Source organism: Anolis sagrei, chromosome 1, assembly GCF_037176765.1.
Source record: "Anolis sagrei isolate rAnoSag1 chromosome 1, rAnoSag1.mat, whole genome shotgun sequence".
Classification (NCBI taxonomy): domain Eukaryota; kingdom Metazoa; phylum Chordata; class Lepidosauria; order Squamata; family Dactyloidae; genus Anolis; species Anolis sagrei.
Window position 1 is genome coordinate 321247152 of NC_090021.1, and position 25915 is coordinate 321273066.

The window sequence follows — 25915 nt, forward strand, 5'->3', positions numbered from 1 at the left end:
TGATTTGGTTAAAAGGAAATAAGTCTCATTCCTTTTTTTGTCATATTTCAAAGTTCAGAACTTTGAAGCTTCTCAGGTTCCAGAGCTTACTTTGTTGGTAGAACAGTTTTAGAAATTGGTTGCTTTTTTGAAATTAAGCATTCTTTTAAGATTACAGGATGAAAAATTGCACACTCCATGAAGCTCAAAATACAGCAGTTTACTACTATTCCTCTACCTTCCCCAATCTGAAATTTAACATTAGTTCTTAAGTTTAGGGGAATTTCCTGACTGGAAGGTCAGCAGTTCAAATTCAGGGAGGGGGGTGAGCTTCCACTGTTAGGCCCAGCTTTTGCCAACCTAGCAGTTTCAAATCATACAAATGTGAGTAGATCAATAGGTATCGCTTCGGCAAGAAGGCAATGGTGCTCCGTGCAGTCATGCTGGCCACATGACCTAGGACAACGCAGGCTCTTTGGCTTAGAAATGGAGATGAGCACCACTGCCCAGAGTTGGAGACGACTAGACGTAAAGTCAAGGGAAACCTTTACCTTTATCTTCGTGTATATGGCTATGCAACATTAATAAAAAACTATTACACAAAGTTTAATAAAGTTTTCTTTTAATAATTTTCTTAGTCAAAAGTGTAGCTTTGAAAATCTCTAGCTATTTGTGAAAGTCTGAAAAAGCTGGGTGCAACCTCACTTTGAACAACACAGTTTAAAGCTTTAGGCTGGCTGATGTGCTCCCAGCCTCTCCTTCCCCAAATAAAACAGTGCCATTTCAAAATAAAAAAAGTAAAGCCTCTTAAAAAATAAAACAAACATGTACCGTAGTTGTGCACTTTGATTTCAAGGCAAAGGGGGTGGGGAATAAGGTTTCTTGTACAGTAAATTAAACCACAAAATAAACCAAATTCTCTTAGAAACCACTGTATTTGGAATATAGTTTGTATTCTTATTGACATCTGAAACCTAATGAAAATAAGGATGCCACCTTACCTTTTAAAGGGACAGTGAAATTGGTGCTAAATAGGCTCAGTTTTTCAAAACTTTTTAATCTTTGTATTGACTATCTATGGTGTTCTCTTTACTGCTTAGAAGAAATAGTCAGCCTTGTCACCTCCTTAGGCAGGATTCAAGAAACAAGCCTTGCATTTTAGCATTCGGAACAAATGGAACAGAAAGACAGCAGTTAAACTTGAACTCTTCCCTAGGAAGTAAAAGTAGTTTCAAAACCAAGTGCTCCACAACAATTCAAAAGTAACTTGGTTCCATTGTCCTGCCCTACTCTGTCTTCCAAAAGCAAGATGGCAATCTTAATAGAAAAAAGGGTGCTAAATCTTTTAAATAACTTAAAAATATTTTTTTAATTATAAAGCAGCAAAAAACATATTTTCCTCTGCAGAAAGAAATGTTAGGAAAACACACCAAATGTAAATCACTGTTTAAAGAAGAAGAGTAAAAGAACACCTGCTAATTTTCAATTTCACAATAAAGTCAAAACTATTTTAGAGCTATTCTTTAACCTCATCAGTACTGTCTGAAGAAGATTCTTTGGCATCTTCAGTCTCTCTGTTGTTTTCCTCTTGGTTTAGGTTTTCATTTTTCGATTTGGTCCCATTAAGCAAAGAATCGTCGCCATTCACAAATCCATTGGCTGCAACTTCAGCACCAATGGCTTCTTCAATCTTTAAGTCCTCTTGTTCCTCCACCTCATCTTCCAAATTTCTCAAGACAATGGGGAGCCTTGAGTCTCCCACAGTGTTTTCTAGCAAGGCAATATTACTCTCCTCGTATTTCGGGAGAAGAGCTCCTTCTGCCATTCGTTTGCTGTAATATTCTCTGTTGGCAGCTGCACTCTTGACAGCCTTCTCCAAAATTTCTTTTTCGCCTAAACGCAATTTAATAGCCATTGTTGCGTTACAGGTAAGGTCTTGAGTTCCCAAAAAGGCTTTATCCTCCTAAGAAGAAAAAGGGAAGGAGGACAAAATGTATTCACCCAAGTTTAGATATGATTTTGACTTTCAATCAGAAAGTTGTATATCTCCAAATCAATACAACGCTATCAATATATGTGATGCGATATATATATATTATATGCTTCCCTACTTAACAAGTGCTTACAGTTCAGAACTTGGAAACTAGAAAACACAAAAGCCAATTGGGACAAATATGGAGCTTATTTCCAAAAGGTACCAAATCCATCTGAACAAATTTTATAGAAATCGAGAAAAAAACGTGGTGAGGATGTGCATTTTCCAATCCTTGTACCGAAGTGATTTGATACATTTTGAAAGTTTTGAGCTGTAAATAATATTCTACTGCTAGCTAACAATGTGCTGCCATTTTTTTTTTGGGGGGGGGGGTTATCTTTTGAAAACAACCTCCACAAATGCAGTTATATGTAAGTTTAGATGTGTTAAGTATGTGAATGGAGTTGAACTAAAAGTGCTTCACTGAAGAAGGGGATTTTAATAACTTAATAATAATAATAATAATAATAATAATAATAATAACTTTATTTTTGTACTCTGCCTCAATCTCCCCGAGGGGACTCAAGGCGACTTACATATGGTACATTGTGCCTAAGACAACGCATAAAACAAACACACTATACAATACAAGATAAAACCAATAACATATAAAACAAAGTTTAAGTTCAAAACAGTGCCCAGTAACCTATGATGAGAACTGTTGTAAAACATAGCCATTTTGAAGTGGGATATGAAAAAAAGAAGATGGTGCCACACAGGTGTTCTAGACATAGGAAGCAATAAGGGGAATTTAATAATAATCTGTCTCAGAACTGAAAAAAATCAATAAAAATTTAACAAGGGAGAACTGAAATTCAAGGAGCATGCAGGAAGTTTTAAGGTTTGCTGAAAAACCTTCAGAGAATCACCCAAAGTAACTTTAGAAAGTAGTTATAAAGCAAAAGTAAGCTTTCAGAAAATCTAAGTTACACACAAAGGCAGTTAAGAAATAGTTTTTCCCAGCACACAAGTTTCAGAAGTACCTTGAAAATGTTCAAAGTTGGTTAGGAAGAGAAAAACTCAGAAGCCAAAAAAGTAATTTAAATCATGGCCCATAACCAACTCAGATTCCACCGGAGCTTTACGTATTGCAGCCCAACACACCTTTAAGCACCTCTCAGCAACAGAGGAAGAGTGAAATACACCACATGAATGTACATTTGAAAAGGATAACATCTCTTCTAGTACTTTAGTACTTAGAACAGACCAGGAAAGCTGTGAAATTTATGAGTATGTGAAAAATCGTGCTCTTTAGAAGTCTTACCGAAATGGTAGTCTTGTAGGTTTTCAACAGAAGGGATGCTCTGGCTTCAAGGAATGTCCAAAGTTTCACCTCATTGTCCCAGCTCACTGGGAATTCTGAATTGCCAAGAGTGAAGATTCTGTCAATGGCATGCTCACCTATCAAATGTTCCTTCAGTTCATCTGCAAGGAAGAAGAACAATTAATACAGAAAACTGCATGGCACACACACACACACACATCCTTTTGTTCAGCACTTAAATGTCAAACCACAGTGGCATGCCTTTAGGGTTAAATATAACCCCCCCTTTTTTTATTCCATTCAAAAATGGGGATCTAGAGAATTCCCTTCCCTCCAGAGCAGGTTTTGAGTTTGTATCACGGAAGGGGGGCTATGGTAGAAAGGGAAGTTAATCTCCCATGTAGTTAGCAGAAATCTACCACTGGGTTCCATCCTTTGGGGTCTCTAATATAATTTTTTTCTGCCAACAAAAAGGAAAGCACCATGCCCTATCCTTGTTTAAAAGGTCTCAAGTTCAACCAGCTAATTTTGCAAAGGACAGCAACTTTGGACGGTCTTAACTATTGGTAGAAAGGCAAACAACTTGTTTATTTTTTTTTATTATAATTGGCCATCCTTCTTAACATTGCATCTCCAGGACTAACAAGCAATGGAAGTCTTTATAAGCTTCCAAACCAGGCTTTTAAATGGTATTTTACCCCAGAGCTGCTCAAAGTGGTGGTTTATGGACTGGTCTCTGGAGAGTTTCCAGGAAGTAAAGAAACAAAGGACATTAATATGGTACCATTCTTTGGCTCACTGGGAGGGAAGCCTTCTGGTTCACCAAATCAAAGAAGCACTGTTTTACCTGACCATGCTTACTAATATCTAGTAAAGTACTATATGTGGTCTGTCAGCCTAGAACAGTGGTTCCCAACCTGTGGTCCATGGACCAACAGTGGTCCTCAAGAACTAAAATATGGTCAGCAGCCTACACCATTTCAACAAAAGCGGCTGGTCTTGCAAAATCCTCTTGTAGTGCCAAGGCTTATTAAAATATGGTTTTCTGTAAGCAAGCAGATGGCGACTGGATGGCCTATGTTTTGTATCAGAAACTACCCCTGGCCAAAGTGGTCCCTGGTCAAAAAAAGGTTGGAAACCATTGACCTAGACCTTTTTTTTTTTTTTTTAGTAAAGGCTAATAACTTTTTCAGATTTGCGCTCTAGATCAATGCCTCTCAGGCTCCTCTTGTAGAACTGGCAATTATGTTTCCCCCACTGTGCCAAGGAGCAGTACCAATGATCAAGGGTCTGGAGAACAAGCCCTATGTGGAGAGGCTTCAAGAGCTGGGCATGTTAAGCCTGAAGAAGATAAGGCTGAGAGGAGACATGATAGCCATGTATAAATACGTGAGAGGAAGCCACAGGGAGGAGGGAGCAAGCTTGTTTTCTGCTTCCTTGGAGAGTAGGACGTAGAACAATGGCTTCAAACTACAAGAGAGGAGATTCCATCTGAACACGAGGAAGAACTTCCTGACTGTGAGAGCCGTTCAGCAGTGGAACTCTCTGCCCCAGAGTGTGGTGGAGGCTCCTTCTTTGGAAGCTTTTAAACAGGGGCTGGATGGCCATCTGTCAGGGGTGATTTGAATACAATATTCCTGCTTCTTGGCAGGGGGTTGGACTGGATGGCCCATGAGGTCTCTTCCAACTCTTTGATTCTATGATTCTATGACTGGCAACTGAGCGAAAGAAGAGTGGTGCCAGTCCATGATCATCAAGTTGTGGGGTTCTGCTATAGAACAGGGCTCCTTATTTTTTCCCCACTCACAACTCTTTTCCATCCAAGAAATTGTTACATGATATACAGGTATATGAAATAGGTATGAAAGCAAACAATAATAAATCAGCATTTGCCAGGCTTGCTAATCAGTCTGTTTTTCCTTTTCATGGAATATAGCTGGAGCATTTTCTGCAGAGTCCACTGTAAACTCTGCATGTTGTTGCTGACAAATTTGTGTAAATGGTTGGCGTTCATAAACCTTTTACTGTTGCCAATTTTGTGACCCCAACATACAGCTAAGGAACCCCATTTGGGGTCGGGTCCCACAATTTAAGAAGCAGTGCTATAGACTAACCTGTCTTACAAATCCCATTCATAGTTTTGTGTATGTGAGTTCACCCAAAAAAACAAATACAATATAAACCATTGTTAGATTTCTTTTACCTTCAGTCATGCAAAACACTCTGAGGAAAGCAAGAAGCTGGGCAGAGATTGGAGGTTCTGTTGCGTGCAACGCAAAAACACTGGACCTAAAGAAATATAAGGTATGAGAACTCTGTGGTAGCATTATTATCTGAAATGAAAACCTTTAATTTATGATACACTGTTATTCTTCTAGCAGGGATATAAGGGTCAATCCCATTTCTGAGCATTAAACTGAAGCGGTTCCAATCTCTCCCACGTAACAGTTAAGCAATTTCTCCTCTATAATAGCCTGGTCAAATATTATTATTACTTTATATAACTATGCAATAAAATTTGTGCTTGCCTTCAGTTGTCACCTTGCAAGACTTCTACAAATCTCATTTCCAAGCTTCAAACTGTGAGCAGTGTTCATATGACATACTGACCGTCAGTAATTATTGAAAAATTCATTAAAAGAAATCCTATTCAATCTTATTAAATGGCTGCCTCTCTGACCAAAAAACAGTGACTGCACATCATACAATAGCTTAAATTAAAAGGATTATAGTTCAAAATGCACACAATGTATTTGAATTTATGGTTCAAAAATGAAGGATGCAGGAATCTCTACAGGTCACAAATCGACCACGACAGCACTTTTATAATGAGGAGAAGCAGAGTGTAAAAATAGCAAACTGGCCCACTCCTGTCCCTTACAGATAATTAAGTGATTCTAAGGATACTACTAAACATCCTTTATATGAAGTAAATGAGCTTCTTAAGATCAATTTATGACAAATATATATAAGGGGAAGTTAGGAGATTCTACCTACTTTACTGATAACAACTTTGCTAAAACATTCTACTGGACCTCACAGTTTGAAATGTTTTAAGATAAAAACAGTCCCTTTTAGTTTGACTTACGTTGGGATGCCAGCGCGAGCTAAGACCTCTGCCTTCATAGCATATAGCCTGTCACTTTTACTCACTCCAAGCTTTATTTTCACTCTGTCATGTGAATTATTATCAAAGAAAAACCCACTGTGGATCACAAATTCAGCATTTGACCGAGTGCCATAAAAAATGTAAATCTAGGAGGATGAAAAGAGAAGTGAAGGGACAGAAAAATAGCTTAGGATCAACTCTTAGAATGACAAATTGCACGTCAGGCAAACCAACCAAACCAACCCCCCACCTTTTCCCATGCAATACTGTTGTGGATCACAGTGCTTGTGAAAATAATACATTTAAATGCTACACAAGACCCAATAATTTGCTCTTGCTCTTGGACCATAGCCTCCATATATTCGTGCTCTGGACTTGGACATATAGATCTCCATCTCTGTGTCTAACAAACCGGTGTTGGCTGCATCTAGAACAGATATGGGCCAACGTTTTTGCCTTGGGGCCACATTGTGGGCCCGTGCTGGGTGGGATGAACCCAGGAAGAGGAGGGCCTGGGAAAAGGTGGGGCAGGGCCCAAGTCATCCTCAGGTTGTCCTCCTGGCATAAGGGTGGGGCTGCTCACCCCAACCTTATGTTGGGAGGAAAACGAGACATGCAGCGACTGCTGCAATCCTCCTTCCCTGATCTTTGGGATGTCTTCTTGGCATTATGCCAGGAGGAGGGCGCTCCGGAGGGTTCTCAGTTGCTACATGCCTTCTTTGGGCCATCCTCTCAGCATAAGTACGGGGTCACTCGCACCGTCATTATGCCGGAAGGAGGGCTAGACATGCAGTGGCTGAGAGCACTCCAGAGGGCTCCCAGCTTCTGCATGCTTTCCTCCCCTGTCCTTTCTGCATAATGATGTTGTGGGTCACCACATCCTTATGCCGAAAGTACAGGGAAAATGAGGAGGGCCTGAGGTAAGCACCCAGGGAGGTGCATCCGGCTCCCGGGCCTTAGTTTGCCCGTGCCTGCTCTACAACATCATGTAGCTCCAGAATTCAAAGCGTTAACTAAACTCACACACTTTCCAACACCTCAGTATTATAAACTGGGACATTCCTACAATGATTTGATCAAGATAGTTAAGTGCCTGTAATGACCAGTTCTGAGATGACAGAACAATTTTCCTGAAGTTGGCCACGGTGGTACACGCTTTGGTCACATCCCGCCTCGACTACTGCAACGCTCTCTACGTGGGGCTGCCCTTGAAGACGGCCCGGAAGCTTCAGCTAGTCCAGCGCGCGGCAGCCATGTTGTTAACCGGAGCGGGACGCAGGGAGCGCACAACGCCCTTGCTGTCCCAGCTCCACTGGCTGCCGATCAGCTACCGGGCCCAATTCAAGGTGCTGGTGCTAACCTACAAAGCCCTAAACGGTTCCGGCCCAAAATACCTTGAGTACCGCATCTCGGCCTACGAGCCCACGAGGACCTTGAGATCATCCGGGGAGGCCCTTCTCTCGGTCCCGCCTACCTCACAGGCACGCCTGGCGGGGACGAGAGAGCGGGCCTTCTCGGTGGTGGCCCCCCGGCTGTGGAACTCCCTCCCTGCTGAAATTAGACAGGCGCCTTCCCTCATGGCCTTCCGCAAGGGCCTGAAGACCTGGCTCTTCGAAGAAGCCTTCAATTAAGTGCTATGCTTTGGTATGACCACCGGACTGGACTAGGACTACGAGATTGATTATGACCCAAACAGGACGAAGCGGATTTTTAGCTTAATTATCTGTGTGTTCGTAAGATGTATGTTATGGCCTTGAATCTACTGTAATTTGTTGTCTCTATGTTCTATGTTCTGTACACCGCCACGAGTCGCCTCCGGGCTGAGAGTGGCGGTTAACAAATGCAAATAATAAATAAATAAATAAATAAATATTGATATTGGGGATCTCAATATGCTAATCCTCCTTGAGATTTTCCTTATATCTCTCTCTAAGATCAATGAAGTGGAACCACTTAGCAAAGTGTGGCACATAAGTCTGAGGTGTGTAAATATCAATAATGCTTATTTTTATTAACTTGATCTGGAGAGGCCTCCTGTGCATGGGCAATCCTGCCTCTCAGCCAGGAGTGTGTATGTGCTCATGCACATAGAGTGATGTGTGTTCAACAATATATATAGAGAGAATATGGACTGATGTGTGTTCAACAAAACACATTGCCAATTGTATCTGAATGTTCATCCAAAAGACAAATCAAGGTTAAAAGAGTCCACAATTGTGAGGAAAATGCAGACCAGGCTCAAATGAGAAAGGAAAAATATTTTTTGAATGAGAAAAGCAAGAATCAGGGAACGTAAGTTCAAATAATCTCACAATTCATGAAATCTGGTCAGATGTCCTAGAAACACAAATTTGCATCTGACAGTAAAGAGAGGAAATATGATCTCGGAGAACATGTTTCCCTCTTCTTGTGTATTTAAAAGTACATTATAAAGCAGGGTTTCTCAACCTGAGGGTTGGGACCCCTGGGAGGGGTGTGAGGGGGTTTCAGAGGGGTGGTCAAAGACCATTGGAAAATATATATTTCTGATTGTCTTAGGAATCCCTTTGGCCGAAAAGGCTCGTGCCTTTTCTTCCTTTTTGGAAACAGATGGCGGATCTTCCACCAATAGACCCCTCCTCTGTGATTGGCCAGCCTCTCAGCCAAGGGGAGGGTTGTTTCCGAGACTCCAAGTGGGGAGGGGAGAGCAGCCGTGCTCGATGCATGGTAGCGTGGTGCGCATATGTGGGCAAGGGAGAGTGTGAGGCTGGAGGGAGGCTCGTGCCAGCGAGCCCCTTCAAGGCATGGGGGTTCTGTGTGGGAAGTTTGGCCCAATTCTATCATCGGTGGGGTTCAGAATGCTCTTTGATTGTATATGAACTATAAATCCCAGCATCTACAACTCCCAAATGTCAAGGTTTGTTTTCCCCAAACTCTACCAGTGTTCACATTTGGGCATATTGAGTATTTCTGACAAGTTTGGTCCAGATCCATCCACAGTGCTCTCTGGATGTAGGTGTACTACAAGTCCAAAACTCAATGCCCACCAAACCCTTCCAGTAGTTTCTTTTGGTCATGGGAGTTCTGTGTGCCAAGTTTGGTCCAGTGAATGAAAATACATCCCACATATCAGATATTTACAATACAATTCGTTAACAGTAGCAAAATTATGAAGTTATGAAGTAGCATTGAAAATAATTTTATGGCTAGGGTCACCACAACATGAGGAACTGTATTAAGTGGTCGTGGCATTAGGAAGGTTGAGGAACACTGCTATAAAGCAAGCTTCAGGAAGCTAATTGAATTGGGAAAGGAACAAATTTGTAGGAGGTCAGTACCAAGCATCTCAAGCTTCTACGTCTTGAAAGAAGAAAGCTGGTATACATTTCCCTTATTAGTAGTCCATCCCAGTTACCAGACACCAGTGCCTAATGGTAACTTTTTTGGGCTCTTGTGGCAGACAGGCTTCTTTTAACTTCTCTTTCAGTAAGTTATCAAAATAATGTTGCCATTTTGAGGAATTCAATTGTCTGCCTGCAATACCAAACCATGATTCAGAACAGGGGTGAGGCAAAGTATGCCTCAAGGGTTGGCCGTGGCCCCGGACCATACTTTTGTGGGCCTTGAAAGTTCCAACCAGCCTCCATTTAAAAGACTACAACATTCAGTCCATTTTGGGGCAGATTTTGCCCCACACACAGTGTAGAAAGCCTCCCAAAGGGCTGAAAAATGCAAAACCATCCTGGAATCACACATTCCCCCCAAAACCATGTGCTTTCCTCTGAAGTCTCCCTCAAAATGGCCATTTTGCTTTCAGGGGGCTACAGAAGGAAAATGTCCAAGCTTAATGCTTTCTTCGCTTCATCCGCATAGTATAAAACAGTATTTTAGCATTACATGGGAAATGGCCTACTTTAAACTTGTCTGAAATGCTTCAAGCTCTTGAAATAAGTGGGGCACCAATAGACAACTCTTTTCATTATATAGGCAACCAAATCAGAAAGTAATGGTCAAGAAATAATACTGGACAACACGTGACTCAGAAATATTAGAGCTGAATGCTGAAGGCAGCTACTGAATGCTATTAAAAGAAGTATATGTGCCTTGGAGAATGGATTCTGACAGCTGAATTGGTTAGTGGCATCATCTTTTATTTTCTGGACAGGAAAGTGGTAAAAGTCAGAATGCAGCTGAATGAGAACTAAGTAATGTCAAAGAGCAAGAAGATGAACAAACAATGGTTGTCCAACTCATGACATTCAGGTCATGTATTTTAAGTAATTTCACGTTTGATATATGTACCTTTCTACCAATCTGATATCATTCATTGCATTAAGTGGTTGAATTACTCATGGCCAATGTGTAATGCTGCTTTAGATGGAGACAGACTATTATTCTTTCTTTGCAGTGAAAATGTAGCTTCTACTGCTTTCCCCTTCTAAAAGATATTTGTAAGGAAGGTCTCTTAGGATGTGCAAATGAATATGGAGCAAAATTGGAACTATTTATATTAAACAGCAATTGTATTAAAGTGTATTTAATGCTGCCAGAGGTAGGGGACTTCAACATGTATAGCAAGAAGGATTATATCACACACTGGGATTCTTAAGATTACCTGTTCACCCGCTTTGAAATCTTGAAGAGCCACACACTCACAACGGTCATCTTCTAAGTTGTAGCCTGTAGTAATCTAGTTGGAAAGCGTGAGAGAAAAAAGTGAAACAGTTAAACTTCTTAGCACCTCAGGGTTCATTCATAATCAATACCTTTTAAACACTGAAATAACAACTAAAAATTCACGGACATGCTGTTCTCCAGCAAAACAAATAGGATGAAATTCCTCTCTGTAGCAAACTCTCAAAGAAAATTGGGCCTCTTTCCCAATGGATTCTCAAATGCAAAGGGTAGCTGTTATTTAGATGAATGCTTTTGAAGCTATCTGATACAGGGTACTGGCTATTTTATTTTCAATATGCCAATAAGCAGTACCATATTTATGTCTTCTTGCAACAACTGTTGTTCTTTCCTTCCTGGAAACTCTTCAGTGACCAATGGCTCTGGAATCTGAGCCAACACTTTGAGCATTTGCAACACTACTTTGTAACATCTATACTATGTGCTTGCTTTTGTAACATGTGAACCCTCCACTATAGAACCAGTGATGTGTGTGCTGGACTAGAACTCTGGGAGACATACATAGTTCAAATCCCAGCTTAGCCATGCAAACCTACTGGGTGGCCTTGAACATATCACACTTTCTCAGACCCAGAGGAACACAACAGAAAATGCAGAGCCGAGTTTAAGAAATGGGGCCACAAAGTGGAGTCCATGACATGCGAGTGTGGAGAAGAGCAAACCACAGACCACCTATTACAATGCAGTCTCATCCCTGCCGCATGCACAATGGAGGACCTTCTTATAACAACACCAGAGGCACTCCAAGTGGCCAGCTACTGGTTAAAGGACATTTAATATAATTGCAAGTTTCTAAAATTTGTGTTTTTTAAAAAATACATTACAACTGTACCCTTGGTTCGCTCCTGATATGATAAATAAAATAAATACAACAGAAAACCCCTTTGATGAAATATTGGAAAGAAAACACTGTGATTGGTTCACCTTAGATTGCCAGAAATAAAAAAATGACTTGAAGATACACAGTAACAACTACTACTCTCTTACTTTTTCTGCTCAGCCACTTTTCATCAATAGGTACTTAATGAATACCTCTAACCCCAAAAAATGTGGGAAACCGGTGACAAAGTAAGCAGTTATGGTCAAAAGCACAAAGCACAGTAGAAAGTAGACATGCTTGGAAACAGCCTTCCATTTGCTGTCACCTACATGACACACAGGAAGATAGGAATTTGACTACATAGACTCCTGCAACAAAAAGGAGAATCTGGGGATGATAGAAGAATCCTCTTCTATGAACTTTAAAACCTCTGCATACCAAACATAGGGAGAGCTTCACCCTTTAATGGGTACCCCTCTGCTGGACCCATGAGGCCCGCCACAGCCCTACACAAGAGACTGAGAATCTGTGCACCATATTTCAAGTTTCAGTGTATTTTTCCAGCCCTCTAAAATGAAAGGCAAAAGCAGACACTTACAGGGATAACTTTCTTCAGTGAATTCTAATTTACTACCACATCATTCTTTTATCGGATATGTAGGTTAATTATTCTTAGATTATAAAGGGTTTTAGTGTTGGAACAGTCAGGAGGAAGAAGTAGCATTTTTTTTTAAAAAAATCATGTGGTCTAAAGGCACACATAGCAGTATGATTACTGACATTTTCATGAAAGTAAAATGTTCTTGATTAATTATGTTGTAAGACCCAGAAAACATATGCTAACAGCTATTATTCAGACATAGTTGTGTCCTGGAGATTTCCATCAAAAATAAAACCTAGAATAACTTTCAAGTATGGTTGCAACGTTTAGCTGGACAACTGGCCATATTAACAGGCCTTATATCTTTTGATGGTCGAAAAATGTGCCCTAATCAGGGAGGAGGTTTTTAAAAATGGTCAGGTATTTTAACACAAGTATTAATAACAAAATTAATAACAAGTATTAATAAGAAATGTCAGTTCCAGCTTTTCATGTGGGGACATGAGAGAAGCCCCCCACAGGATGGTAAAACATCTGGGTGTCCCCTGGGCAATGCCCTTGCAGATGGCCAATTCTCTTACACAAGAAGCAACTTGCAGTTTCTCAAGTTGCTCCTGACATGAAAAAAATGCAACTGGTATGCTCCATTCCTCCTGTCTTGCACAGCAGATAATGCCTCATCAATGAGGTTGTTTACTATGACATACATATCATGTGAATACAAAGGCAATATGGTTTTTCATCACGAATATTCTTTCATATGCAGATCTGAACTATAAAATTATTCATCAACGATGACTTATTAAAGTGGGCGACAGGCCTAGTTTTCATTGCTTCAGAATACTGTGTGATGCACAAGATTCTTGGTTTGTTGGCTGGCACTCCACGCAGTCATGCTGGCCATATAACTTTGGAGGTATCTACGGACAACGCTGACTCTTTGGCTTAGAAATGGAGATGAGCACCACCCCCTAGAGTCGGACACGACTAGACTTAATGCCAGGGGAAACCTTTACCTTTACTTATGGCACATCCAACTTGCCCACTCATATAAATTTTACATGTCTTATTCCTTATTTTTATTTCCATACATATATTGCTGAAGTATTTCTCCCCCTCTCCCTCTGTTTGCTTGGACTCCAGTCATTTGGTAGGCAATGTGGCTGCATGCCACCCTTCATATATAGATATGGTGTACGTATTTAAACTTGCTGTTGCTGAGCTACAACTCTTGTTTGAGAAGTATTTAAAGTACCCTTGCAATGCTATTTGTTTACAGAACTATGCTAGATTTAAATGCTTCAATCAGATTTTTCCCCCTCTTCCCACAACCCTGCCGACACTCATGATTCTTAATGGATATAGGAATTATGTGTTTCATTTCATTCATATATATTAATTCTGAATATGACTGAACCTTTGAATATCAGGATAAAGATATATGTCATCTGCTTGCGTGGTCTTCCCCAAAGTTCTGCCTCTTTCCTTTAAGCACTATTTTGAGAACTCAAGTCTATAATAATAGTAATAGTAAAAGTAGTGATAATGTGCAGTTCTAATCTCACATGTGTATTTTGCATGCTCTGTTTTATCTTGCTTGTATCTTGCTTTTCATTGTTGGATTTTACAGTGTTTTGTATAGATGCCTGTTAGGTGTTGTTTCTGTCGGTTTAAATGCATATGACCTTTGGTTGAAGCATTACCACATTTATTGATTGATTGGATAATAATCATACCTTTTTCCTAAATTGGGATTCAAGGTGGTTTACAACATATTAAAAAACATAGTGAAACATTCACAAAATAAAAAAAACTTTAAAAGTTTTTGCATCGTTGAATGTTGAATGCATTGGTACACTAGTCCTAACTAATACTCAGCCTAGATATCCAGGGGAAATTGTCCAGCATGAAGCCTCGGGCTAAGGAGAGATAATCCCAAAGCAAGAGGCTTTGAACTATGAGAAAAATCTCAACTTAATGGACAGTTCTGATTGTGAATACAGACCTGAATTTCCTTAAAGCCATTAAGGCATTTCCTATTGCTCTCAACATACATTGAGCTCGAGAGAAACATACTCTTCCTACACTAAGGAGAAGCGACAAGTGAGTAATAACCAGGGTTAGAGAAAAAACATATGGACAAAATGATAAATTTTAAAAACTGTATTTTATGAAAATAGAAACATTTTTCTGTATCCTACCAGCCTAAATTCAGATTCAAGGTCAGTGGAATATGTTCCTTTTGCTAGTCCCAGCTATCAGACATTGTGATGTAATCTGGCTTTACCAAAGTATCCAAGCATTCAGAGACACCCACACATTGAAGTGCACTGCAGTAAGAGATAGTAAAACTGGGCTTACACTGACTGGCCCACTCTCATCTATGACTGATTTTAGACACAAATAGACTGCTTCTGCAGATTTGAACTAAAAACAAAATGAGTTCTAACACCCTGATTTTTCTGCAGCAACCCAAGTCAGGCAGAATATATAGAAACTACACGTATAGGAACAATGCTGTATTGATGGCAGGGAATCAGGAAATCTAATTTGCACTCTTTGTGGAAAACATGCAAGGCCTTGTTTCAAGCCACAGTTAAAATCAGAGAGCAATAAATTAAACTCACCCAGTGTTTAAGAATTCTCAGAAAATGGGAACACTTTCTTGTATTATAATGAACTGGGAGTGAAATATGTGAATGAGGCTTATGGTATTTAACTCAGGAAAAATGCACAATACATAATTTGCCACTGATAAACTTTAAAAAAAAAACCCAGTCCAGATAGATGTTTCAGCATTCAAAGTCACATGTATCTTTAAATCATAATTAACAAAATACATGATGCAACATCTTCTTATTTCTCCAACTCAATTTAAAATAAAGACTAGAGACAAAGGCCATATTCCACCATACTGAAGGAGAGGAAGAGATGGGAAGAGATATGTCACCAACGTTGGGACACTAAAAGTCTATTTGATTTCTCTTAATTCTATCCCAGTTTGATAAGAACTTTGTTAACTACTATCAAGTCGACTCTTGACTTATGGCAATGCTATAGATGGGACACCTCTAAATCATCCTCAGCATCTTACAGATTCAGGGCTGTGGCTTCCTTAATTGAGTACATCCATTTGGAATGTAGAATTCCTTTTTCCTACTGCCTTCTATTTTACAAAGCATTATTGTCTTTTCTACTGAGTCCTGTCTTCTCATCGTATGTTCAGAGTATGACAGTTTGGTTTTTATTCAACTTGGCATCTAGGAGTAATTCAGTCTTGATTTTCTGTAGAACCCACTACTTGGTCTTCTTAGCCATCCATGGTATCTGCAGAATTATTCTCTAGTACAACAATCCTAATGCCTAGTTAGCCATTCTTCTTTTCTTCTCATCACATTTTCCTTTTTCACCATGCCTTTTATTATAAGTGTGGGACATGGGTCGGTTTTCTTTTCACTGAGTGTAGGTAAGTTGATGCTATGGGATTTTCCTTTTCAGTCGAAGAAAGGAGTAATATGCTTTAACCAAAGAGATTAAACTTCCTAGCTGGAATCCTTTATAGGGTACTTACTTAAATATATTTAGTAAAGCACAGATAGATGTAATTCATCCATGCTCCAATCACTGCCAGAATGGCTACCTTTCCCTGCTTGCAGGAGATACCCAGTGAAGTACATTTGAGGGGGATCAATGATCATAACAACAGTCTCACAACTGTGACTAGGTAGCAATCAAAACAGCTACCTAGCCATGATTATGACACTATTACCACAATCGTAACTCCCTGCTAACTTACTTTACTGGACATCAGCTGCATGAATAGATAGAGATCTGTTTCGGTGGTCATTTGAGCATGGGTGAATGATATTTCTGTCAGAATTGGAGATGTAAATGACCCAAGAGAGGTTACTGAGTTAAGTACCTGACTATTCAACTCACATTTTAATAGATACTGGATTCCAATCCCTGTCTCAGGTATGACTTACAGAATTCATTTAATTTTGGGTACTTGGTCCAAAACCTTGCAATAACATAGGCAGCACCAATAGAAATAATACAGATTTAGCTGCTGGCAAGATCTGGGATGAATGAGCAAATCTGTAAAGAAGCTTCCACTCTTTCCATTTAGAAGGAAACACTTTGCTGTTTTTCTCGTGCTGTTGTGTTCAGTACCAACTAAATAAGAATATGGACAGATTTTATAATCCACAATCTCTTTTAATTCTGTTTTGTTGTAATTTAATACTAATGTTACTTTTTCTTGGTCTAAAAATGATGATTCCCTCTGCCCAGTAGGTTTTAAACCTCTAGCAGCACCAGTAACCAATTTGATTGTCAAGCCACAATGCAGATGAAGAATAACAATGAGAAATGCATGAAGACAGTATTCTTGACAGAGTTCTTAGAGCAGGATGATCTAATTAGTAGTGTCAGAAGCAAGAAAAAGCAGGATGGACACAGTTCCAAGTAAAACCAAAAGAGCCTTTTATTATTTAGCTTGTTGAGGAAAAAAAAGCCCGTGGGGTAGAGCAAGAATAGAGATGCATTATAGCTGACTGACTGGAGAAACATCTCAGCACCAACTTTTCAACAGACTTCAGGGTAGGTAATGCCAACTATCTTCTGGCTTCCCTGCACCCTATACACACTTACCTGAAAGAAAGTCGTAATGTTCAATGTGACTAGCTTCTAAACAGATATGTATAGAATTGCAATGCCAGAAACATGGCAGTTGTTCCTTTACAGACATTCCCTCAATTTTAGGGGAAAAAAGTTAACTAATATGATTGGGAGGATGAAAATCTATTCTTGGCAATTCACATACCTAGTACCTAACTATATTTTTATAGTATCTTTTGTGGTAAAGCAAGTGTAGTCATAAAAATACAAAAAACTAATGTTTTAATACGGAGCAGCATCCAATGTTGTGACTGCACTGATGGAAGCAGCAGCTATGAGTGCAAGCGGGAGGGAAACTTTTTTTTCTGTTGTAAACCTGTCCTCCAAATGTGCTTAAAACAACCCTGTTAACACTTCATGTGAAAGGTTGAGGAATTATCCAGAGCAAGATATGTATTTATTTCATATAATGTTTAATGTGTATATACTTTTTTTTTTACCTCTATAAAGTTGTTCAGTAAATTTAAATAGAATACAAATGAGACTTTCTGAAAGATTGCCTGAAATGTTTAAACTTTTAATACAATTATATTTTAGAGTTTATCAAGCAAAAAAACCCTACTCTGTAAAGCTCCATACTGGGGACTAAATACTTAGGCAGTACAGAGTGGTTTGGCAAATGAAGGGGCTTTCTGAAATATCTCATCATGAAGCATGTCTGCCTATGGATCTCCGACACTGTACTATATATGGTTGTTCTATGCTTGTGAAGCAATTTGCCCCCTGCTTGCCACAGGTCAGAATAAGAGCTTAAACCGCTAAATAAATAAGGTAAGACACCTGATTTTTGTTACAGTGTTATCAGTATGTTGCAGAATATTGTTTCATAACAGTAATGGGCAATAATGTACTGTGAAGTTTTGTATACCAGACCCATTCTTTGCATTTACATGATGCCAAATTATTGAATATGTAGGCATCAACAATAATTAAAAGCTATAGGAAAAAAATGGAAAAACCTGGTTCCATAGACTTGCTCCTAAAGTAAAACTAACCGAATGGTAGTAGAACCATAAACAAATTAGTTTCCATGTATTGTCGAAGGCTTTCATGGCCGGAATCACGGGGTTGTTGTAGGTTTTTTCGGGCTATATAGCCATATAGCCCGAAAAAACCTACAACAACCCAAATTAGTTTCCATTTTTCTTGCATTTATAGACAGCATTTCGACTGGGACAAGGGTCGCATTCAAATTTGCCCTCTTCACAACTGCTTTCAAAGTAGATAGAAAACATTCATAGCTTCTGAAACATCCTGCCTGGATTTGTCCTAAGACAGTGGTTCTCAACCTGTAGGTCTTCAGGTGTTTTGGCCGACAACTCCCAGAAATTCCAGCCAGTTTACCAGCTGTTATGATTTCTGGGAGTTGAAGGCCAAAACATCTGGGGATCCATAGGTTGAGAAGTACTTCCCTAAGAGATGAATTTTAACAGGTGTTTAACATGTCCCAAAGGAAGATATACCAGAAAAAGGCCAGGAAAGAAAAGAGTTGAATTGATAGAAAATAAGGGAAATGGAAGGAATAACTTTGGGATTGTATAAGGAAAGAATTCTAGACAAAGGCTACAAGGAGCTCAGAGACAGAAAGTGAGAAATATGGAAGAAAGAAAACAAGGATTTTTAAAAGTTAGCAAGACAAGGTTTATATAGAATATTTTCCCTATTTTAGCACAAGTTTCTCAAGTAGAGGAAAAAATTAGGCACCGCTTAGGACTTCACATTTCAGTCTTAACACGCAAAGATTTAAATGTAATTATTCTGCGAAATAAGGAATTTTTATCTCACTGCAATTTGTACATCTAAAAAGGAACCAGGGGTTGTAACAACTGTACCCCGACTTTGCAGAGATTTTCTACTTTGGTCTTTATAAAACTTCTCATGCTTTGAAAGATCTCCAGTGCAGGTTAGACATAAGATTAATCTGAACTGTATAAAACAGAACTTCAAACCACAAAAGAACTATCCCAAATAGAATCATTATCTAGACATGCAATGCTCTTACCAGCCCATTGGTGTGATTGCACATGTCCCATAAAGGAATCAGAGCTAATGTAACTCGAGAGCCATCCTCAGCAGGAATTTGATTTTGTCGAGTCATGACAGAGGAAACAGCCCACCTACAAGCCAAATAAATTATACTGTTTAATTTAACAGTAATTTCCAATTCAGGATTACACAGTTAACATCCATTATTTTCAGCTTTCTAACTAACAGCAAAAAACATTATGTTGTTATATTTATTAAGTATAGATAGTTTACATCCAACTGTTGTAGTTCTTTATTGTCAGATCACTTCAGCAACTTTACTTCTGAAAACCAATAGGCAAAAGGGATATTATTCCTTTCTCTGCACAGTGTTCTATCTTGGTTAAACACATCAGCTCTACCACTCCATTAAAAAAGAAACCAGAAAATGAAGAAATTCTCAGATAATCTCTCTTGGAAACTATTCAAATGTAGACAAACTCTTATGTGTTATTACTAGTAACAAACTACGGTATCTCCATAATTATTCTATTTTTAAAAACATTTATTTTGTATCCAGAATATCAAACAATAGATACAAAATAAACTTGAAAAGTGCACTGGGAAGAACACAGTAAAATCTGCAGGCAACCTAAATGTAATGCTGACTAGCTGCAAACTTTGAAGGGTTAAGCTCTAGATACTTAAAATATTTATATTGTGTGATCTTTACTATAACTGCTATGACTAGACCAGGGATTCATGATTAACAACTTGATTGTTTTCTCTGGAGGCATTTGAACGCTTAACAACCTACTTTTTATATAAAAAGGGAAACAAACCTGTAATCATCATAAGTGAAAGAATCCTTTAATGGCAGTTTGCTGGCATTAGGATGGGTCTGAGAAATAGAGGATTCAGAGGAGAGGTGAAAAGGGAAAACAAAACAAAAAAAATGAAAAGAAATCAGTCAGCAGAATTTCATTATTTAGCTGCCTAACAGATCCTAACAAGAGCCAAATGAAGCAGGAGGCGTCCAGCCGCGCTACAGAGGGATCATCATGCTATTATGCTCTCATACATCACTGTCAACTTAATTTGTTGTGCCCAGCAGCCGCCATAAATCTGTTTCTTCATATTTCAAAGACTGGAACCCACAGAAAACGCACAAAAGAATTTAAGGTGGACTCCCATCTCAGCGTCACAGATGTAAACTTGACTGTGAAAGGAGACAGTCCAAGTTTTTTTTTTCAAAATGTGAAATGTTTACTTATACCACTTAAGTCAAACTTTAGAAGATATATAAAGTTTCTTCCTCTTTCCTTGCATCAAATCAAAAATATCACTTACAAAGACTGCTGAAGTCATAGCTATAATATTAAAATGTAGATACAGTTCTGGTGATATAGCATAGCTTAGCTGTACCCACAGCTATTACTGAAAAAAAAGTAATAATGCAACATGATTTCGTTTTTCAAAAAGATTGGTTAAGTGAAATTACACATCTAAAGAGGAAAGAAAGAAAGTGTCCTTAATTATTATGAGGAAACAAGAAGGATATGGAAGATTTAATTATATATCCTGTCCACCTTACTTATTAAACTACTTCATGGCCACTTTGCCTTATAGACATTTAAATACAACACCTAATGAAAGAATCCCTTTTTAAAAGTTCCCCCTCTAAACAGAATGAGAGCCATTAACAGTATCATTTTAATATTCCATTTCAATTATAGTTGAATAGGTAGGTTTCAGTAAGTGATCAAATGAATGGTTGTTTCTACTGTTACAAATGAGTTTTACTTGGATATATCTTTGCAACATTGTTAAAGCAAGGAGCTCTATGTAGCATGGTTTTTTTTAAATGCTCTTGATGCATTAGCATCACAAGTGCATGGTAATTTATCATCTCTCACAGTAATGTACTTGCTGGCACTGTGTGCAGGACAGTAGGGGATGAGGTAAAAGTGGCTCAAACCGTAAATCAATTAGAAAACAAAAGCTTGTGCTCAGTGCACAATTTTAGGCAAATTATATATTACAAAAGGCTGCCAATTGGGTGTTATGTCCCAGGTGTCTGCTCTCTCCAACCCCTTAAATTAGCCCTGTTAACGGACTAGCTCTGAAAAACATGGCTCTCTCTTGCAATAAATTATTTTGTTCACAGAATTTCACTTCAGAATTGTTTACTGTGGTTGTTCCTTTTTAAACATCACAAATGTCATCTCTCAATACACTGCCACAGAAGTCACAGTTCAGGAGGAACTGCATTTCTGTAGTCACATTAGATATTAAAACATGAACATATTTTAATCGAAATGACACAAAAAAGTCACTGGAAGATTGTATGTTGCTTGCCTGAAAAAAGTTGCCACTAACCTTTGAGATTAATCTATAGTATAGTAAAAAACAAATGTAAACAACACAAAGTTTTGCAGCTAACTAGTTACTGATAGTACTCAGATATTTGTATTAAGTCATTATTTTAAAAAATCCCCAGAAAGTTTATAACAAAAAGCAAGATCTTTATAAAAGCATGAAACAAGCTTACACAGAAACAAACATTATTGTAATAAAAAGCAGCTCTCTAAAGAAAAAAGCAGCATGGTTCTGCCTCCATCTACTGGACACAGTATATAATACATTTAAACCTCAGAGCTTCTACCTGTAAAGCACCCAGCACATGCATTTTCCCCAAAGCATTGGATTTTTCAAAGAGGAGAGCTCAACATCTCTATTGCTTTTCATGACCATGCGTATCAGCTCCCTTTCCAATTAAAATAGGTCAAATGTATTTAAGGAACTTTAAGAGATCAAGCTTTAATTGACACATTTTAAATAAATCATGAAAAACAATGTTTTAAGACAAGACACATTTAGTTGTTTTAGTTAAATTAGTTAAGCTCTTTTCATTCTGCATCTCATTGTACCTCATGACATGAATAAAAGTATCCCCTAAAGATATATTTCTATTGGAGTAGGCATCTCCAAAGATATCATGGGCCAAAGTCATAATGTGACGAACAGTTGTCCTTACAAACAAGCCCACATATGTACTGGTCTCCAATGCACATTTGTGATCTATGTAGGAAAGCTACATCTTTATCCCATTGGTTTTTTTTATAATAGTCTTATTTCCTTCAATGAAACTGTACCCCAGATGAAATAGAGTTTAACTCAGTTTGAAACCCATGGAAAAACAACAGCATTCAAAATCCATTTTAATTTTGCACTGTGATATAATATTTTGTTAACTTTGAAATCCTGAAGAGCCTCTGCCATTCAAGTATCAACAATAATAGTGGCCAGTCTAAGAATAAGGCAGCTATGTTCTATGGATGAAAACCTGTCAATCTGTGCATGTATATTTGTAGTTCTGCCAGAATGTGTTCCTGATGCTAAAATAGCACTGTCTAAACACATACACACACACACAGATCCCAACATAACGAGTATTACTAATTAAACTAAAACTCTTTAAGTAGGAAAAAAGCTTCCTCAGCTTTACATAATAGTTTTGAAAGCCACGTGCACAATTGGTTTCAGAGGATATTTCCTTAGGTATAGTAAAGATAAAGGTTTCCCCTGACATTAAGTCTAGAGTCTGACTCTGGGGGTTGGTGCTCATCTCCGTTTCTAAGCTGAAGAGCCAGCGTTGTCTGTAGACATCTCTAAGGTCATGTGGCCAGCATGACTGCATGGAGCGCTGTTACCTTCCCTCAGAAGCGGTACCTATTGATCTACTCACACTTGCATGTTTCTGAACTGCTGGGTCAGCAGAAGCTTGGTCTAACAGCAGGAGTTCACCCCACTCCCTGGATTAGAACCACCAACCTTTCAGTCAGCAAGTTCAGCAGTTCAGCGGTTTAACTCGCAGCACTACCAACCTTTACATAATAGTTTTGAAAGCAGCATGCACAAATGTCTTCAGAGAATATTTCCTTATGATAATATATTTGTACATTTCCCAAAATTAAGCTTTCACCCTTAATATAAAGAGAGATCATAGGGAATACTACTAAATTATAATACAAAATGATAATCTGACAACAGATATACATTATAGAGCATCACAAAGAAATTAATTGGTGTGCTTCTGAAAATGCTTTCCAGTGTTTTAACTTAGGTTAGCAAAGCTCAGCTGAAGTGACCAAGAGAAGAATACGCTGATTAAAAAATTGATTTAGCATTCAGCTTCCCTTTACAGTCCCTTGGCAAAAATGAAATCTCCCTAACAAACACTTAATAAAACCTGTCAATATATCTAGAAAGAAAAATGACACAAATGCATTAAGTATTAAATACCCTTGGAAAAAGTCACATATTCCATGAATTTTTGATGTACTATCTTGACATTAATGTAAAACCTTGATATTTATAATTGACAGATATTTAATAAAGTATAGAATGTCGCTGCTGCATAGCATGCAAATTTCTCAGGTTGATCAAAAAGAGATAGACATTTATTCAAATGAAGCAACCCGTTGATAAATGATGAAAAACAGATCAAGTTCGTGCACCTTAAGCTTTACAAGCAATATTACACTCACTGTATTTTGACAAATCTGGATATACAGTCAGCCCTCCTTATCTGCAAATTCTGCATCCACAGAGTCAACTATACACAGCTCAAAAAAAATTAAATCTGATATCCAAACCTTGATTTTGACATTTTTAAAGGAAACCATTTTACTATGACATTGTATATAATGGGACTTAAGTATCCAATGATTTTGGCACCCACAGAGGGTTCTCGAATCAAATCCCAGTGGATACCAAGAGACTATTATACATAAGAGACTGCCTTTTTTGTTGTTGTTGGAGTAGAAATAAGGATACTGACATGAATGCTTGCAAGCAGAAAAGATTGAGAAATGGGAGAGTTAATCCTAGATAATGAGGATGGTGAATCATGACTCCATAATATGCAGAGAAATAACTAAACATGTTTATTCAGAAATAAATCATTATGAGATCAGTAGCTTACTTAGTCAAATGAATATAGGATTGCAAGCTTAGAAGCAAAATATGTATACCCCCCTTTTGTCATTTAGTGGGAAAATGGGCACAGCAACCATTTCTCTGGATTACAAAATAAGAGATGGAATGCAACAGAAGGGAAAGGGAAATGGGAGTCGTGAGTTTTCTTTCAGCTGTTCCTCCTCTGCATGGATCCTTACGAATGTCCTACAAATAGTCCTTCAACCCTCAAAGATGTTTCAAGTTAGGGCACTGCAGGGAGGGAAAATCACTGGAAATTACAGACTTTCCTATTCCACAAATGGACATCAGTGGAGAGTTCTGCACACAGACTTTTATCACACTACTAGACTATTTGAAAGCTGACATAATGAAGAATTCATGTCAGCTGTAAGGGAAAATCACTTCTTCACCTGTCAATGAGAGCCTTGTTCTTGATCATTCAGGTTTTATAATATATCCATGCAGAGAAAAACGAGGAGGAAGAGGAGGAAAGAATAAAAAAATAATGAAGAAGTGTGGATATACTGTAACATCATATGCAATTGGAAACAAGCCAAAAGACCTGCCCTTCAGCATTATTTGAGTTATAAGCCTCCTTCACCTGCCGCTGACTGGAGCTTTTGAGCAAGCAGCTCTAAGGTATTCAATGCCTCTGTACTCAAAATCACAGAATCATAGTTAGAAGGGACCCTGTGGGATATCATGCCTATTCCATTGCTCAAGGCAGCATCTCGAGTACCCCCAAAAGGTAGCTGTTCAGCCAAGACAGCCAGAGAAAATCCCATCATCTCTCTAGGCTATTGCTCCTACATCCATATCATCTTCACTCTTAAAAAGTTCCTTCTAATGGCCAATCAAAATCTATCCTATTGTAACTTAAAACTAGTAGATCTAGGTTCTACCCTCTGAGGCAACAGAAAACAGTGGCAGCCTCTTAGTGGCAGCCCTGGAGATATTTAAAAAGTGCAATCATGTCAGCCCACACTGTTTTCTACACCAAGCTGAACATGACAAGCTCCACGAACCTCTCCTTATCCTTTTTATTCTCCAAACCTATTATCATCATCCTCACTGCCCTTCTCTGAAATGTTGCTATACTCCCCCCCCCCCTTTTGCTCACTTGGACCACCAGAAAGTAAGAGAAAGAATAAATGCAAAAGAAGAGTTTTAAAAGTAAGATGGCAAAGACTAGGAAACTACAAATAGCACTGAGAATTTTTAGACACAACTTTAAAACAGACATGGAAGGGAGAAAGTGAAGTCAGGAGAGGAAAAAAACCTGAAGGGATAAGTGAAGGCTTCAATAATATCTACAGTCACATGATTCTGACCCTGGATGCTGTCAGACATAAATGTATTGTGTGGGTGACTCCTTAATTTGCCCAGTAGATTGCAAAGAATTATTACATCAAATTCTATGTTCCCTTTAAAGCTTTAACTCCCATGAGGAATTTTACTTAAGATCTGCCCCCCCCCCAAAAAAAAAAAAAAAAAAAAAAACCAAGAAGGAAGGAAGACATAAGTTCTTGAGATCCAAGTTTGTACTGTTAATAAATCACAACCAGGGCTTCTTCAAGTTTTTCCACTCGCAACCCCATTCTGGCCAAGAAAATTTTCCGTGACCCCAAGTATATAGGTATATAAAATAGGTGCAAAATCAAACATAATAGAATCATAGAGTTGGAAGAGACCTCATGGGCCATCTAGTCCAACCTCCTGCCAAGAAGCAGGAACATCTACAGATAATAATTCAGCATTTGCAGAGCTTGCTAAACAGGCTGATTTTCCTTTTTGTGGAGTACAGC

General features: G+C 38.6%; 1 protein-coding gene across 2 annotated transcripts in view; it reads right to left on the reverse strand.

Moving 5' to 3' along the window:
• Positions 1 to 584: 584 nt before the first annotated feature.
• Positions 585 to 25915, reverse strand: part of SETD3 (SET domain containing 3, actin N3(tau)-histidine methyltransferase) — a 67653-nt gene continuing 42322 nt past the window's right edge. For both annotated transcript variants that reach the window (XM_060755774.2, XM_060755763.2), the window contains exons 7-13: positions 19970 to 20028; positions 19165 to 19279; positions 10982 to 11056; positions 6367 to 6533; positions 5482 to 5567; positions 3279 to 3439; positions 585 to 1942 (exon numbers count right to left, since the gene is read on the reverse strand). In XM_060755774.2, the coding sequence (XP_060611757.2) occupies positions 1496 to 1942; positions 3279 to 3439; positions 5482 to 5567; positions 6367 to 6533; positions 10982 to 11056; positions 19165 to 19279; positions 19970 to 20028 (1110 nt within the window). In that variant the 3' untranslated portion in view covers positions 585 to 1495. The remainder of the gene's footprint in view (positions 1943 to 3278; positions 3440 to 5481; positions 5568 to 6366; positions 6534 to 10981; positions 11057 to 19164; positions 19280 to 19969; positions 20029 to 25915) is intronic.